Source organism: Triticum urartu, chromosome 5A (assembly GCF_056163025.1).
Source record: "Triticum urartu cultivar PI428250 chromosome 5A, HENAU_Tu73, whole genome shotgun sequence".
Taxonomy (NCBI): domain Eukaryota; kingdom Viridiplantae; phylum Streptophyta; class Magnoliopsida; order Poales; family Poaceae; genus Triticum; species Triticum urartu.
The window spans coordinates 332011285-332028758 of NC_141877.1; the positions used below are offsets into that span (position 1 = coordinate 332011285).

The 17474-nt window shown below is 46.0% G+C and overlaps 3 protein-coding genes and 1 pseudogene across 3 annotated transcripts; 2 read left to right on the forward strand and 2 right to left on the reverse strand.

Annotated features, from left to right (window-relative positions):
• Positions 1-1400: 1400 nt before the first annotated feature.
• Positions 1401-3071, forward strand: LOC147971284 (small ribosomal subunit protein uS10m-like; annotated as a pseudogene).
• Positions 3072-4046: 975 nt separating this feature from the next.
• LOC125508779 (uncharacterized) lies at positions 4047-5072 on the forward strand. The gene is made up of 3 exons (XM_048673574.2): positions 4047-4201; positions 4461-4531; positions 4650-5072. Exons 1-3 carry the CDS (start codon positions 4079-4081, stop codon positions 4906-4908), a joined length of 453 nt encoding a protein of 150 aa, XP_048529531.2. The 5' UTR covers positions 4047-4078; the 3' UTR covers positions 4909-5072.
• Positions 5073-7505: 2433 nt separating this feature from the next.
• LOC125508775 (large ribosomal subunit protein eL15y) lies at positions 7506-9465 on the reverse strand. The gene is made up of 4 exons (XM_048673571.1): positions 9331-9465; positions 9061-9227; positions 8090-8287; positions 7506-7988 (listed from the first exon to the last, which is right to left on the reverse strand). The coding sequence occupies exons 1-4, from the start codon at positions 9332-9334 to the stop codon at positions 7743-7745; spliced, it is 615 nt and encodes a 204-aa protein (XP_048529528.1). The 5' UTR covers positions 9335-9465; the 3' UTR covers positions 7506-7742.
• A 2515-nt stretch (positions 9466-11980) lies between these two features.
• On the reverse strand, positions 11981-15961 carry CARA (carbamoyl phosphate synthetase A). Its single transcript, XM_048673570.2, has 9 exons — positions 15513-15961; positions 15113-15201; positions 14969-15029; positions 14812-14879; positions 14604-14732; positions 14040-14146; positions 13613-13960; positions 12357-12522; positions 11981-12233 (listed from the first exon to the last, which is right to left on the reverse strand). The coding sequence occupies exons 1-9, from the start codon at positions 15824-15826 to the stop codon at positions 12190-12192; spliced, it is 1326 nt and encodes a 441-aa protein (XP_048529527.1). The 5' UTR covers positions 15827-15961; the 3' UTR covers positions 11981-12189.
• Positions 15962-17474: the final 1513 nt, after the last annotated feature.

Here is a 17474-nt window from a genome sequence, read left to right on the forward strand (position 1 = left end):
CCGATGATCCCGCTGCCTCCTCCTCCGCCGCTGCCGCCGGTGGTCTCACCCACCTCGCCGCAGCTGCCTCCGGCGCGAACACCTTCCCCAATCCGGCCTCCGCCTCCATGTTGGCGCCCCAGTTTTGCCCCACCCCGATCGGTCGCCATCGCGCCTGAGCCGCCAGCGAAGAAGCAGCTGTATAGCAGCAACGGCCGGTCTTACATCTCCATTTGCATCATTTATTGGACTTGCACTTTTACATCATCTGTCGAAGTTGTCTCTTTTTTAAAGATGTAAAATGCACTTTTTGATTATGTAAATTTTACATTTTCTAGTATTGCATCTCCAAAATTGCATTATGTGGAAGATGCTCTAACGGTGGAGCATCCTCGAGAGACCGTGCCCTGACGTGAGATGTGTGTGCTCCCTCCGTCGGACCCTATTGGAGTTCCTCGCGGTCTGTCTCCATCGCGACCACGTCGTCACCGTCGTCATCCCGGACCCATCCCTCGCCGTCCACCACCCAACTCTCTCTGGTGATTCCCTTCCTCCTCCCCGTCCGGTCCACCACCACCCCTCTCGACGCCCACCTCCACGCACACCGCCGGAGTCCACCAATCATGGCCCATGTCGCATGCCGATTCAGCAGGACTTAGATGGAAACAAGCCCACCTCTGGCTCCACCCCCGGTGCACCTTGGACCTTGCTGCTAGCACCGCCTAGTGCAGCCTATCTCTCCCCCAGCTCTCCGCTCCCGTGTTCTCTCCCCATCTATTCCTCACCCACCTCTCAAAAGAAAATCTATTCCTCACCCGTGCTCCCTCTTCCAGGAGCTCTGTGTCCTCGGGAAAATATCAGGTGCTACCCACACTTAGGTGATACCATGATATGGGCTTCTGGGCCGTTGGATCTCAGATCCGACGGCTCCCGAAAGTCTATTGTACCTACGCGAAATTTTGAGACTCCCGAATGACTTTTTTGCAAAATGCTCAAGAACTTCGGGGAGCCGTCGGATCTGAGATCCAACGGTTTCCAGAAGCCCGTATCATGGTATCACCTAACACATGGTATCACCTGATATATTCCCATGTGTCCTCCGCCACCATGCCCGGTGCCGCACCTCCCTTCTCCCTTTCGTTGAACAGATCCGGCGACCGGCGCCGCACATCTCCTTCTCTGTGACAAAGCCCTCTCCATCTGAAATATCAATAAGCCCTCTTGTGTTAGGCCTTTTCTGCTCTCCTTTTCTTTGAGCATTAGGCCTTTTCTGCTCTTGTGACAAAGGCCTAGCACGAGCAACCCAATAAGCCCACCACTCAGAAGCCCAATACATGCAGCACACCCAACCCCGAATCCAAGCCCGATCTCTCTCCATCCAAAGAAATGGCAGTAGGGTTCGAGAGAGACGCTCCCTGACGATGGCGATCCTCCGGTACGCCGCCAGCCTCGCGCTCCGCCGGTCGGCATCTCCACCAGAGGCCGCGGTCTCGCGCTTCTTGGGCAGCGCTGGATACGGCAACCCCGCCGCTTGCCTCCCGCTCCTCCGACGGCCGGCAACTCCGCCTGCTGCTGCGATGGCGGCGGCCTCTCGCTTATTCAGCTACGGCAGCCAGCCTGGATCCAGTGACACCAACTCTATGGTACGTGCTTTTACCTCGAATTGACTCTTTCATTCCGCATCAAGATCATACTCAGCTATTAGCCAGCTCGAATCAGATGCTTGACTGAAGAACTGAACTGCAATACGTACGTATTAGACTGGATTCATCGCCATTCGGATTTCCATATGAGTCGGGCTAGCTTACAAGGGAAACCAGTTCAGAACCTAAGCTAGGCTCTCTCCTCATTATAATTGCCCTAATTCTTAGGGAGCTTTACTTTGCTAGAGATCTGGTCGCGACCTACATTGGGGGGGGGGGGGGCAGAGCAATGGCAGTCGATCTGAAGGAATTTATTCCTTCTTCTGCTAATGTCAATTTTGATCTAGAAGAAACGGCCCTACTCTGCTTGATTTAGCCTCTTTCAATATTTCCTCACCTATGGAATTAATACCCTATTGATTTCTATTGTACTGTATCTTTTTGGGTCTCTCTGTTTAATTCATTAATCATTTTCAGCCTCCTTGAACGGTCTTTTGTTTGGTTAAGATTAGCAGTGACCTATAGCATATGGCCCACTAGCACATGACAACTACTTTATTTGTGCAAAGAATTGAAACAACACAGCTCCTGCATGTTTGTAGACATTTAGAGCAATGACAGAACAAGGCCGCCCAAACTAAAACAGTAGGCATTTGCGAACTGAAATTAATACGATCAATTAGGGTAATATGATGGAGATGTTTTGTAGGCCTATAGTGCAATCTTCATGCAATCCACTAATTACCTCTGTCTGGAATTTCTCGTTTCTGTTACACCTACATTGATTGTATTTAAACTTTCTCCCCAACAAAATGTTGTATGTTAAAACGAGTTCTGAAAGATAGGTAGAGCAATACTAGAAGTGTGTGTACAACATTTCCCAGATTTTTTTGTTACTTCACTGCAAGTCCATTCATATATCTTGTCGAAGGAGATGATATTAGAAGAAGGCTACAGATCTAGACGTTTGCTACTCCTTTTGTTGTAATTTATAATGTCAAGTTTGTTAATTGTTGTAGCTTGGCAAGCCTATTGAGGAGACCAAGGAAGATGTGTCCCCGAGGACCCACAAGTCACCTGCCAAGATACGCATAATTCTGAAATCTTTCAATAACCAGAAGAACAATCTGAAGGATCTTGCGCCGTAAATGCATAAGGTCGGGTTGCCTGAATCGCGGTCCTTATACACCGTGCTGCGATCACCTCATATTGATAAGAAATCCAGGGAGCAATTCTCAACGCATGTGAAGAAAGTGTTTGTGGAGAAAACAGTGGAGACGCATGAACTGGCCAAGAAGTTCTTCTGGTTGAAACGGCTTCGTATATTGGGGGCTCAGTACGAAGTCGTTATTAATTTCAAGACACGCTTGGGTAAAAAGATTGGCTGCAGCAAAGGTGGTGGCCTGCTTCGACATCCAAAACAGGGTTCAGGCATAGAATAAAAAGGAGGTAATAACAATATAACAAAATGTTTCTTGTGGGCAACTGAATTCCCCTTGTTCAAAATAAACCATACTAGGTTGGTCGCTGAGGGATTAATTGGTGTTCGCTTCCTGGCTGCTTTCTTGTCTTGTAGGTACTAGAGCTGCTTCAGGCCACATAGAAGCTACCCATCCAACTTGTGTGGATCTTAATTTCTGGCCTTGGTTTGATCTAGCATATAAGTAGTACTGTTTATTCTATGTAATGTCATATGGAACTAAGGATGCATGTGACCTATCTGAGGATGTTGCTTTTTTGGTAACCATCCATGTATTTCGAAAGATGGTGATAATAATATGTGGAGAAGAGGATGGACGATGTCTGTCTTCTTCTTCTTTTGCGAGAGACGATGTCTGTCTAGCTACATGCTACTACTTACTATAGTGCCATCTATCTGCCGGAGCCTTAATATATGAGAGCCAGTATGAATGCTTGATGTGTTATGTTATGCAGTTTTGCTAAAGCACATCTAGATGTGCCATAAGTATTGCACATCTAAATCATATGTTTTGATCTTACATTGAGATTCGTGTGAATATTTTCTTTCTCTCTTTTTTTCTTTTTATGCTTGATTCACTCATTTAGATGTGCAATAACTAAAACACATCTAGATGTGCCCTAGACACACCCTAAAACTATCTATATAGAGTATGTAATGTAGCTAGAGTGCAGATGAGCAATATTAGATGCTCGTCAGCTGGTGATTATGCTTATATCTGATTAGGGACCGATTAACATGTGTACCGAGAGCTGTAGAGCTAGCAGTGAGTCAGGGACGCGCGCTCGTGCCAAAAAAAAAAACTCCTGGGCAGTGTCCCGGCAGAACAAGGGCAGTGGGGCTCGCTTTTCTTTCTTGATCAACAGGCATTCGTGCGTGCCGCCTTCCTCCCTGCTCCAAGTAAATAGATAGAAGGCGTCTACCGTCTGCCGGTTGCTGCAGAACACTAACCGACCGAGGGGAGATCCGATCGGCAATGGCGACGCCGATGCTGCGATCTGCCGTTGCTGGCCTCGCGCTCCGGCGATCGGCAAGCCTGAGGCTTCCTGCTCGCCCCGCGTCGGCCGTTTCCTTCGGCAGCAACACCGCCGCCGGCCGGGTACGTACGTCCCAAAATATTAGCTGCGCGCATGCATCACCTCGAATTCGCATTGGCTTATCAAGGAGAAGCAGGTGGTGAGATTAAGATGTAGGCGAACAATTACGCAAAAGACACGCTCGCGACTTCGCAGATCTCACAAGTTTACGTAATCTTATGCGCGTTTCTACTTTGCGGGGACAATAAATCTTCTGCACCTTCATTGACTACATAATGGCGGCATCGAATTTAATTTGTCGGTGCCTGCGTGTACATGCAGTTCGAGAAGCGTCATGTCGACGAGAAGAACGACGAGTCAGATGCAGCACGGCGACGACGCAACCAAGAAAGGTTAGCAAAACTCATCGATTAACCTCCTATGGCTAATCTCATTAATCAAGTATACTAAAAAAAACTTGCCGGCATCTTGATTGATTGTTTCACTTGCTCGCGCGCTCCTCTCTCTCAGACATGGCATCTCTCGAGGCCACGCCGGTGATTCTGGTGATTCTGCTTGGATGATGATGATGTTGGACGACGACAGGCCTCCTTCCACCGGACCAGACTCTACTACGGGCTCCTCCTCCACCTCCCGTGCGTCTGCGGCGGCAGAGTTGGACGTGTCCTCGCCGTCGTCGGGGGGCTTCTGGGGCGGGGAAAGCTCCTCGTCGTGGGGCTCGGGAGGAGGGGACTCGGGCTTCGGAGGAGGGGGCTGCTCGGGAGACTAGCCAGCTGTTGGACACTGGCAAGTTTTACTCCGTTTATTAATTCCTAGGACAAGGAGTATAAACCACGTTCAATTATTATTTTACATGGGATTTCTTCGCGCAATATTTTATGAAAGAACCGAATGATTCCCCTCCTTGTGCTTAGATTTTAAACGGTCACTTAAAGAAGGGATCATTATGCGTGCATCGATTTCTATGGAATCCTTGTTTTTGTTTTTGTCTCTTGGTCTGTTCCTTGTTTCTTACGAGCCTCGTGTAGATGAAAAGTTTCTTTAGGCTCTGCTATGGCATGTATTGCCGGACGCCCGAACCCAATGCTTTGTGTTTTTGCTGATGAGATCACGACATCTCCCACCTCGACCTGCAAATCGGTCACCCCATTCGTTCCTCGCCGATCAGAGGGAACCGGTCTGCGTGTAGTCGGCCATTCAAAGCAAGCCACATATGTCCAGTTGCTTTTAGATCGAAATTTAATAAAATTAAACAAATTTGATGCATATTTAAACAACTTAGACGATATACATTTGTGCTTGGATAATTTTTCATAAAACCGGATGGTTTTTGACATATTTAAACTATATCAGACTCTAAACCTAGCCTAATTGACTAACGGCGCCCGTTCCTCATGTTCGGCAGGCCATGAGCACTGGGAACTGAAGCTCCGCTTCCGCAGCCTGCAACGGCTAATCGGTCGATGATGATGAGCCTGCTAAACTTGGCTTCAGCGGGAGCAAAAGAGCAGTGGCCTTTCTGGGATCTCAGCACTGGAGACCTCCCATGCTCTACTCTTTCTCGCTGCCGGCGGCACGTGTCGGCTTCATGGTCGTGGCGGCCGGGCGCGGCATGACGGAGTTGGGCGATAGGAGTTGACCAGCGCCTCCTACTCGGCCACATCCATGTCCTGCGCGATCATCATGCCGTTGGCGAGTTGCTCCTCCGCACGCCGGTGCTCGTCGAGGAGGCAGAGGTTGTACTATTGGTCGGCTTGCGCCTGTCCGAACGCGGTTCCCGCTCAGCCAACATCATTTCGGTGTAGTGAGCACGGGCCTCACCCATGGTGATGCCGGCATGGACTGGCGAGGAGGGTGCCACCAACTCCTTGTTGGTCGTGCCCTTCATTGGGACATCCGCAATGTCGACCTCCGTCCGCCTGTCCACCGCAATTGCGGCGATCTCCGTCTTCTGCTCGGATGAGAGGCTGTCCCAAATGGCTTTGGAGCTCAAGAAGGCCATGGCAGGCATGGTGCGGAGAGGAGAAAGGAAGCTAAGGAGGATGGATGCAGCTATAGCCGGGGCTGGAGTTGGAGCTTAAATAACCGGCGAATGGCAGGGCAAGCGAGGGTGGTTAATGGTGGTGGCAGACGGACGGATGGCGCCGGAGTAGGTTCCTCGGCAACCGCACATGTTTAGTGTAGGGAGGCAAAACAATGAGTTGTTGTTCACGTGCATCGAGAAGCGGCACGGGCGGCGTTCTAGGTGAGTGCGCTGCTTTAATGCCGGAGCGCTAGTATGAGGTCGTGTTGCTCTGAGCCAACATGAATACGGCACTGGTGTTCTGAAGCGGCGTTGACTGTTTCAATCGGGAATGTGCGCCGATGAGCGGGCGTTGCAGCGATATGGACACGCGCAACCCCCCCCCCCCCCCCCCCCCCCCCCCCCCCCCCCGCAGTATGTTTCTGATTTATGAGGAAAAGACCCGAGAATGCGCGCCGATGAGGGAGGGGGTTTTGGGTGGGCCAGTTAGAAGCGGGCATTGCAGCGATATGGACACGCGCAAAAGCCCCCCCCCCCCCCATCCCCTCTGTCAGTATGTTTCCGATTTACGAGGAAAAGACCGGTCATCAGATCAATCTAGACCCACGTTGGATGGCAAAATACGTTTGGATCACGCGGTTTGAGGTTCGACGTTGGAGATGCCCTTACACCTTGGATCTGGTTTGAGGTTCGACGTTGGAGATGCCCTTACACCTTGGATCTGAACGACCCTTGTAGTTTTCGGTTTCTTTGATGAAATGGGGAGTTATGCTCTTTCTGCCAAAGAAACCATATTGAAATGTCATCACAAAAAGTTCCCCACACATGAGTAAGGTGCAAATTTATGATTAAAATCTTTCATGATCACTCGACTAAGCAAAACTGAGCGTGACTTGTGTTTAGGCAAAGCTCACGAATCCGAATAGGCTGGACAGATTTTCCCTCTAATGTACAACTAGAAAACGGGATTACCTCTGTACACCGGGTGCAAATGAGCCCGGCTCAGAAATGGATAATTGGATATTCGCATTTGAGTTGAGTACTTATCTAAGTGAAGATGACAGGTTGTATTGTCTCTTCCGAAATGAAAAACTATCTTTACGTTGGCTAGCCCCGAAGTCATCTCACTAAGATTTGGGTGGACACGAGCACATCCGCTGTCAAGTGGCTCAAAGAAACCCGAAAGAATTAGCAGAATTTCAAAAAAAATAACTGTCATACTTGAGCCACAATGAATTGCATAACAGCAAACTCTAAAAATTTGCAAACCAACATTTAAGATAAAACCAGTAGCAAGCAATATCACCCAGATAACAACAAGCAATGGAAGAATCTCCAATATGTAAAGAGATGAAAAACACCATAACATTATAAGGTGAACGACCAAACATATGACAGCATAGCACAGAGCATACGATTACTAACCCATTCGTTGTTCTGGTAACACAGGCAAATAGCAAATAGTTCAACAGATATGCGTCGACATAAAGGTTCTAAGCACGAGCTTCAAGGAGTCTCCATACAAAGGTAGCAAAATCTGATGGCTCAGACAAATACTATCAAGGTGTGCATAGGGCAGTTTAACGGTAGCGGCGGAGGGAGACGGTCTGGTTGCGCTTCCAGGTGGCTCTCCTTGAGGGCCTGTTCTTGTGGTGGCGGTGGCCCTTGCCACGCAGACCACGGAACTTCTTTCCGGCCGACGTTAGGCCACGAAGCTCACGGTGCTTGTGCACGGGCTTGCAGAGCCAGTTGATCCTTGGGTCATTGCGGACAGCACTGTGAGCAACATCAACAAGGATGACCTCAAAGTACTTGTAGGTAGAGTCCTACAGAACAAGAAACGCACAAGCAGAAAGTTAGTGAATATCAGACTTGAGGATTCCCAGCCATTTATTTCCACACATCATAGCAACTAACAAGTATATACCTCATTCACCCAGTAGGAGTTGAGCACACGAAGACCACCCAGCCTGCGCCCAGCTCTTTCTTCAGCAACAGACCTCTTGTTCCTCTGGAACTTGAGCTGGGTAATACCCTGGTGCTTGGGCTTACCATAGACAATACCCTTGGGCACTGGCCTCTTCCTGCCACCACGCCTGACACGGATACGGTAGACCACATACCCCTGGACACAAGGAACATATGGTAAGCAAAGGGAAACAATTATATTGTGGAGAAAGGAGTGCAGAATAAGATAGCTGCACAAACTGAAGCAACAAAAATTACAAACAAAGACATGCAGCAATTAGTGGACCTAAAGCCATAAGCTATGCAGCAATGCTTAATGGGCAATTAACATTTTACTAAAGCATCCAATACTACCAATTAAACCCTCAATCCAATCTATAAACATAAGGAACTAACTGTGTATATGTCCAATGAACATGCTTCAGCATGCAAGGCTCGCATAGAAACAGGCATCCAACAATGAAAGAAGGCAAGAATTTAGACATAAATGATGCACTTAACTATGTCCGCAGTACATAAGTTTCAGATTACAAACTGGATAGCATGGTCCAAATTACTACTCAGAAACAACCGGGCAATGAACACAAGCGGTTAGAACTTGTAAAATCGTTAGATAACACAAGAGACAACCAGATAATGCCTCGTCGTGTATTTTACAAACATGTGTTGGTGGCATCATGACTGGACTAAGTTCAGATCTGTTCCAAAAACCTAGCTGCAGTTTATTGCAGAAAAATGGAAAAGAACTTCCATCAACTAAAACTAAACCTAGCATTGACAAGACAGAAAAGGCGCATTTTCCCCGCACAACGAACCACCAGACGAAGAAAACTACTCGACCTAGGCCAGCAATCACAGAGATACATGTACCCAGCCATGGCATCGCACAAGGAACACAAGGGAGGATCGGATCTAGGAGGGGAAGCGAACCTGCTTGGCCTTGAAGCCGAGACGGCGAGCCCTGTCGGGGCGGGTGGGCCTGGTGATGCGCACGATGGCCGGCTGCTGCCTGTACTCCCAGCAACGCACGCGCTGCACGAACCTCATCACGTCCGACTGCTTCCTCCTCCATAGCTCCGACACGAACTTGTACGCGCCTGCCACCACGAATCCATCAAAACGAGCGCGCAATAACACGTGCGAGAAGGCAAACGGGCGAGGTTGCGGGAGGAAGAGGAGCTGGGAGACGGCGGGGCTCACCCATGGCTGCGGCTGCGGCTGCGGCTGCGGCGGCAGAGTGCGGAGGCGGCGGGGAGGGGGAGCGTGGAGCCTTAGGGCTTGGGGAGAGAGTGGGTTTTTAACTCCCGAGCAGACCTGGCCAAGTGGGCCGGCACAGCCTGGCTCCTATTAAGCGTGCCTGGCATGGCCCACGGCAGCCCGTTTATAAACGGGCCGTGCCGTGACAACACGCGTGCAGCAGTTCCAGGTCCAGGCCCAGCACATTAGTTAAAGGTGTTGGGCCTATGGCCCGTTTATCCCTTATTAGCCACATGTTTTTGGCATGTCAAAAAAAAAAGCCACATGTTTTTGGGCCTATATATAAAATTAATTTTGGAAAAAAATGTCGGGTCGTGCCAGTATGCGGGCCTAGCCTCGCAGCCCTGGCATGGCCCAGGCATGTCGCGTGCGAGGTATGACTCGTTAAAACATGTGTCGGGCGGGGCCTAAGACGTGTTGGGCACGCGAGCTAATGGGCCGGCACCCTAGGCACGATCAAGGTGGCCAAAGCTGCTTCCGGGTGTCCCTACACCCTCGTGAACGGTAATTTAAAAAAAATAGAACACTAAATCTGAAATTTTGAGACATCTAATATGCTCAAACTTTGTAGGTGCTTGCAAGATTTCATGCAGAAAAAACATTCGAGGAGCTCTGCACAACAAAACGATTTCACTTCTCAAAGTATTGAACGCTAATTTTTTTTTTCTCACGTGTAGAGCTCATCGGATAATATTTTTTGACGAAAATTTGAAAGCACCTAAGACATTTGAGCATACGACTCCATGTTGGCAGGAAACCACCCGAAGAAGCAGGAGGGACTAAACTTATCTGGTTTCAATTAGGGAGTAAGATTTGCCGGTTTTCAAGTTGAGGGACCATTTTTATATTTTGGAAAAGGTTAAGGAATGAAATATATATTTCTTTAATGTATAGTATCATTTTTTTTCTTAAAGAGAATTTAACCATTATATAGCGAACACCAAAAAACAAATATCGATTGCACTATCTAGCTCTAGTCTTGCTGTCATTTGTTCCTTCTAATAAACCACTTGAATCGGCACCTCATTTCTGCTGATCAACAAGGGATAGATGCCACCGGTAACAGGGTCCATTGGGGAACGGTTTGTGATCATATAATCATTGTCCCACTCACACCCTATTAAACGCGTTTCCTTGGGAAAAGTGAAATATCTGATTCAAGCTTCACTCTGCCATCAACATTTGGTTGTTCAAATGAAGTATGTTGTCAGCTAATAGACCATGCAAATGTGATGTACTACCAGTTATACCTGGTTTCATATCAAATGAACTAGCATATTGTGGCACCACCTAATGTGCACATATTGTAGATCCCAAAATATTCAGTATTCTATTGTTCTTATTAATCAAAATCTCATAAAAAGTCATGACCTAGAGTGCAACGGTTGCCTTCCGACAAAGAGACTGCCATCGTTGTTTCTCCAACGAAAGAATTCTTCGAGTGGATTACCTAGAGTACCGCAATTGGTTGTGCAGCAGAGGCCGGGGGTTATTCTAATTTATGAAGAAACAATTGATATTTACTTATTTTGTTGGGTACTTCTTTCATTTCAAAATATTTGAAGTTTTAGTTTTGTCCAAAATCAAACTTCCTCAGGTTTGACAAGTTCATAGAAAGTTTTACTAATATCCGCAACATCAAATATATATATACTAAGAAATATCACTGTGATGAATCTAATGAGACTAATTTGGTGCAGTAGATGTTAATATATTTTTCTATTAACTTGATTGAACCTATAGATGTTTGACTTAGGACAATCCTAGAGCTTCAAATGTTTTGAATCGAATGGAATATGCTATTGTTCATTTTGTGGGTTTTGTAAATGTTTTGATGTTCTGGAATTTGGATGATTAATGATAAAGCAATTAAGGAATCCATGTGTTTGTGAGTATACACGAATGAAAATCCCTGAAGATTTGGTTTAACCAAAGAGTCATGGCCCCTAAAAATTATGTGAAACAATTGAAGAATTCAGAATGCCCGTCGAGGAATATGAAGACGCGGTGTAGAATTTTGTTTATTAGTTTCATTTTTTTTATTGTAGTCACATCAGACCGTACTATTAAGAGCTAAGATTGAAGTCTTCGTGTCTATACTCAATCGAACCTATTTCTTTTGCGAGTGAAGAATACAGAAATCTCATTCCAGGCGAATTAATTAGCTTCAATGTCATCGGACATCGAAGTTAAAATTTTCATCAACGAGTTGGATGATTTGTTCCGCAAGTCAGTAGAGTGCTCTGAGTTAAAAATCCAATCCTTAGTCACGTGTCGTGCTAAAAATCCAATAGTGCACCTCCGACCAGCTGCCTCCAAGACCTATAAGCTCATTTCGCCTGCTGCCCTTCCACTTTTATCAGCTTCTTTCCTTGAATCTGTAAAATCAATGAGAACTCACGCCACATTACCTCCTACTCCATATTTCATCGGTTTAAGGGCTTAACAGTAAGAGAGATGTATGTATTGTCAACTCAGGAGCTCAACTGGAAACTAGTCCTAGGGAATTCTGTTTTCTTCTTTTCTACTGCAAAGCAAAGGAGACGGATTTCATACCGACGTCACAAACAGAAATAGAATAAGCACAGTACAATACAACAGCTCAAAGGATTTTATTCTTTAAACTCCAACAAAATAGTACAATACCACTAGTTACTTTATAGGTTTGGTCAGCTGATAAGATAAATCAACAAGAAAAATACAAACTCCTCGGAGCTCGCTGCGTCGGTCCAACAACAAACCCAACCGAGTACAAGTTTCGCAACTCATGATGCTCACCAAGCTTCCCAACCTTTCTTCCACTCACAATCTGTTGTTCTTCATCAGCTCCACAAATTCACCAAACGCTGCAACGCCAAAAGAGTTAAAACGGCAGAGTCATATCCACAACCGCATTAATAATGGAACTAATAATTTGTCTTCCGAAAAACTGTTTTGCGTGCATGCAGTAGCCAAGAAGTTATACATACCCAAGTCTGAGTCATGGGGCCCTGGGGAGGACTCCGGATGGTACTGGAGAGACATAAGCTTCATCTTGGGGAACACAAGACCAGCACAGCTCTGGTCATTTAGGTTGATGTGTGTTACTTGTACTCCTTCCGGGAGCGATTTAGGGTCCACAGCATAGTTATGGTTCTGCATACCAAATCAAATGTTACAGCAATTCATATGCACTAGTTATTCAAAAACGACAAAAAAAAGTGTCATTCTTGTCAATAAGCTAATGAAACAACACAAAATGGTACCAGCTTATAATCATAACTTACTATCACTGCTGCTTAAACACCAGTACAATTTGTAATGAATAACCAAACTAACCTACGAATCTTCAGAAATATATAACTTGAAGTTCAAAAAAATGTATAAAACTTGCACAGATGGCCTCATGCTGGCTTTCATAGTCCCTAGACCAAAACCCAAGCAAATAGGTTCAAGCAGGCGGCTTAGACTTACCAAAGTTACGCATACCTGACTATCACTACAATTTGGCAAAATATACTAGTAAACAAGGCAAGTAAACTAACTGAAAAGATAAGCAAAATGGGCGGGGTAAACTGACAATCTATGCTTGTAAACTGACAATGATAGTTTCAACGTTTTGATCAAGAATAATGCCTTAAAGCCAATTACACCCATATATTATACCCACTACAATCAAATCCTTTGAGCTTTGACCATAGATAACTTCAAAAAAATATCATGGTTAGTGTAAAAAACGCTCTTATATTATGGGACGGAGGGAGTAAAAAATAACAACAAAAATTAACTGTGCAAACCCTCGTGAAACAGAGAAGGCACAAGTCATAGAATGAAGATCATTACTATGTCAAAAAAATGACAAACATCCAGAAACCAGTCAACTGGATTTTAACTTCACGAATCTAAGCCCAATAAGATTGCTTGTCAGAAATCTTATAAGGCTTTTTTTCCATATAAACTTAGTCTTTCAGCATTCACAAAACTATGGTCTTCACAGTCCATGTACTAGCTTTAATGTCTTATAGTCCATGTAGTAAGGTGCCTACTGCCTAAGATAAAAGTCTAAGCCCAAAGATGAGGTAAAGAGCAGAGTTGCTTGGCTATGACATGAAGCTAACTTAGTACACGTTTAAGTTAACTAGGAGACCCACGACACATACTCAGCACTAAGTAACATGACCTACCAGAAAACACGAACTATCAAAGTTATATACTTTCTGACCATCTCAAGAAAAAACTGACAAACCTGTGCACTGATGTCTACACGTCCGGTCCTGTTGTCACGAACTGGATGGTTTCCTCCGTGATGACCAAATTTCATTTTAAACGTCTTCCCACCAAGAGCCTGCCCGATCAATTGATGGCCCATGCAGATACCAAATACTGGAACCTTCCCTACTATTTCTTGTACTGTTTTCACGGCATATGGAACTGCAGCTGGGTCACCAGGGCCATTACTAAAAAGAACACCATCAGGCTTCAAATTAAGTACATCCGAAGCAGGCCAGCTTGCTGGAACAACAGTTATTTTGCATCCATATGATGCCAGGCGTCTCAAAATGTTATGCTTCACTCCAAAATCATACACAACGACCTATATAATTGGGAAAAAATGTAAGTGGTAAGATACAAGTTTTTTCTTGAATACCACTAAAAACATGAGTGATACTGACATGAAAAGTTTCACTTGACTGATTGTCGTTGAACTCCCATCCTGAACCGGTCTTGTCTACCCATTCATATGGAGCATCACATGTAACATCACTTATCAAATCAACACCTGCAGGAAAGCAGCACCAAAGTTTCATGATGTGCAACAAAAATCATCAATAGTAGTATTTAAACATCAAACAGCAGCATGCACACAATGTGTGAAGAAACTCTAACATAATAACAATGCAGAGGAAAATCCCTCGTATCACAAAGCTAATTTCTTCACATCTCAAACAAGTACAGAATGCATGAAATCCAACCAATGAAACACTATCAGCTTCATAACTGTTTAAAGAACTTATTGCAAGATCCAATAATTAAGACTCAATAGGACCAAGATGAAAATAGTAGAAATTAAAAATATTTTTCAGATAACCGTAAGTCCATAGCAATAAAAAACAAAGTTTATCTATGAAGAGCTAATCTAGTTGTATATTTTTCTAGAATGGATTTCTTATGTAGAATACTAATGGATAGACATTACTTTAATAACATTGTTATAGCTTATAGGAAGCTTAACATACCAACAATTTTCCAATTTTTGGCCATTTCCAACAATTCCTCGTCTTTGAGAGACTGGTCGGTACTTAGAACACCAATGAGACTGCCATCTTCTCTTAACCTGCGTGTTATTGCACGTGTGTCCACATCATCTGCGGAGTGTTAAAAAAGTCAGCTTCCGTGAATGGAGTAATTTGAATTAGAAGCAAGACTCAATGATGTTATACTTACATATGCCCATAATGTTCCTCTTTCTCAAATATTCATCAAGTGTTTCTGTGCACCTCCAGTTGGAAGTACTAGAAGAAAGAAACAGTAATGTGATTGTGTAAGTGAAAAATATAGTGCCCTTAAACTTTTCATCCTATCCAAAACAAAAAAGTATTACCATATACTTAGGTTCCTTATGATTAAGCCACCAAGGAAGCATTTTATGGATTCTTCGTCACCTACAAGAGAGTCCAAATAATATTCATCGTTAATTATTATAGAGTATTAGATTCTGTTTCTTGGGTAAAGAAACTGCATATACCAGAGTTAACGCCGGTGTTCCCAATATGAGGGTTGGTCATCAAAACAAACTGACCGGCGTAGCTAGGATCAGTCAAAATCTCCTGGTACCTGTGTTCATTTGTCACACATGAAAGAGTCACATATCTGACACGAAAGAAGTTGCAGAAAATTTGAGAGCATACTGAGACAAATCCTAAAGCGATTGGCTAGGAATGGAATTTAGAAATTAGAGCAAGACAGGAAAGATAAATCACTGGGACGTTCATAAGCTGGTATCACTACAAGTAGCACCATCACAATACAGTGGTCATGCTCGGAGGAGTAATAAGTAAATAAATAGTGGTTTGATTTCATAAGCATACTGAAGGGGCAGCTAAACACGGTATCTGAAGAAGTAAGAAAAGAATGGATTTTATTACCCTGTCAATGAGGTATTGAAAACCACCTCGCCTACTTGAGTCCCGGAAGCACCGAAGGATTTAGCATTCCACACGGAGCCGTCCTCGAGAACGAGGCGAGCGTCGCTAAGCTTCCAAGGCCTCTCCACCGCTGGCGCCCCCTGATTCGCTGCCGGGCTGGCGACGGAGCGGCATACCACGGCCTTGGTCGTCCTCACGAGGGCCACTCGGCCATGCTGCCCAAGTCCGCCGATAGAGGGCGGCGCGGGGGAGGTGCGCCGGTGGACGGCGTGGATGGCTGGGCGGGAAGGGAGGGGGCGCATCTGGGGGAGCATGTTGGGGAAGGATGGGAGGGGAGAGGCTGGGCCTGGGGTGAGTAGGGGATGCTTGCGCCGCCGCCGCCGACCTGCTTAGGGTTTTGATATGAGAGGTTTCTTCCTCCTCCGCTTTGGCTCTACTAGTAAAAGTGAGGACGCATATATCGTTTTCATATCTTCTCGACGCGAAAACGGATACGGAAACATCGCGGTACTGCTATCATTTTCGCGTTTTCCCACCCCGATAGAGAAACAGACGTGGACACACTAGTATGCCAAGTTTGACTATACATTCGACCCCTAGAAAAATTAATTTGGATCAGTGGTCGGTCACACACTTTTGACCCAGCCATACCTCTCGTATCGGCTCTACATGTATGAGTTGACCAACACCCTACGTATTCAGCTCATGTCCGACGCGAATATAGAAAGACCTAAACACGCCTACCACATCAGACTAATGTGAGGACCCACCGAACACTCATCGTTGCCCGGTGATCTAGTGAGGAGGACGCTCCAGCACGCTGCCCAAAGGGAGCAAATGCAGCTAATAAGCCGGTTGGCGACTTCCAATCCTGGTCACTTTCATTTTTCTCCCCTCTGCGCCGCCACCCCCATCCGCTCATAGCTCGGAGCCCGTTGTTCGTCCATAGTCATGGGGCAACAACATAGCATCATCTATGTCATGCTCACCCCGGAGTGCCGGTTGCAGCTCCTAGAGAAGATTCAGGGCCAACATGCCGCTTGGATTGCAACTGACCTGCCTCCGAACTCTCTGGAGCATGAAGAGGAGGAGGAGGAGCAAGCGTCAGAAAGCGCACGTGGAGGGGGGAGGGAGGAAGTTGAGGCGGATCCAGCACCTCCGGCTACCAGATTCGGCATTGGTGACACACAAGCGGAGTACGGGGTCACCCAAGCAGATAGGAGACGGCGGAGCAGCAAGCCATCCTCAATTCCATCCAGCCGGAATCGAAGATGAAGGCCAACCGTTGCTTCCTCCGCAAGGCGCGGGCGAAGCGTCACCAACTCTTTTGGACATGGAGTCCGATGAGGAGCCAAAGATGCGGGCGGCGGCCAACGATCATGAGGCCTATCCGGCCGACAGTGTCGGCATGGAAGTAGTCTACATCTCCGACGATGAGTAGGCTAGTAGTTTCGAATTTCTAGTATGCAACTTTAGTGTTGTGTGATATTGTATGGATTTTGGGTGTCAAATTAAAGGTACGTGGTTGTAGAGGCTGTATCGAACAAAATAAAGGGTGAGCGGGCCTTCTCCACAAACGCATTCGCAGACATTTGAGGGACTAGATTAGTTGGGTGAGGTTGTAGATGCTCTGACACCAACACCAAGTGTATCTCTCAATGACTCAAAAAAAGTATCTCCCAAAAGTTTGATGCCCTAAAACTGTTTTTACACCCGAAGAGAAGGGTTATGATGATAAAAAGTTATCTATGACAAAATAATTAAAATTTTGCAATATCATAACACACATTTATCGTAGTAGATTGAGCGGTGAGGTAAGGAACAGTGTAGTTGCACACAGCCATTGCCTTATCAAAAAAGCTAGGGTTTCTCCGCCTCCCGTCGATGCCGCCGGCGGTCCGCCTCATCTCCGGTGGTCTTAGGGCCATGGGGACGGAGTGGATCCGGGCCTTTGCCGATGGG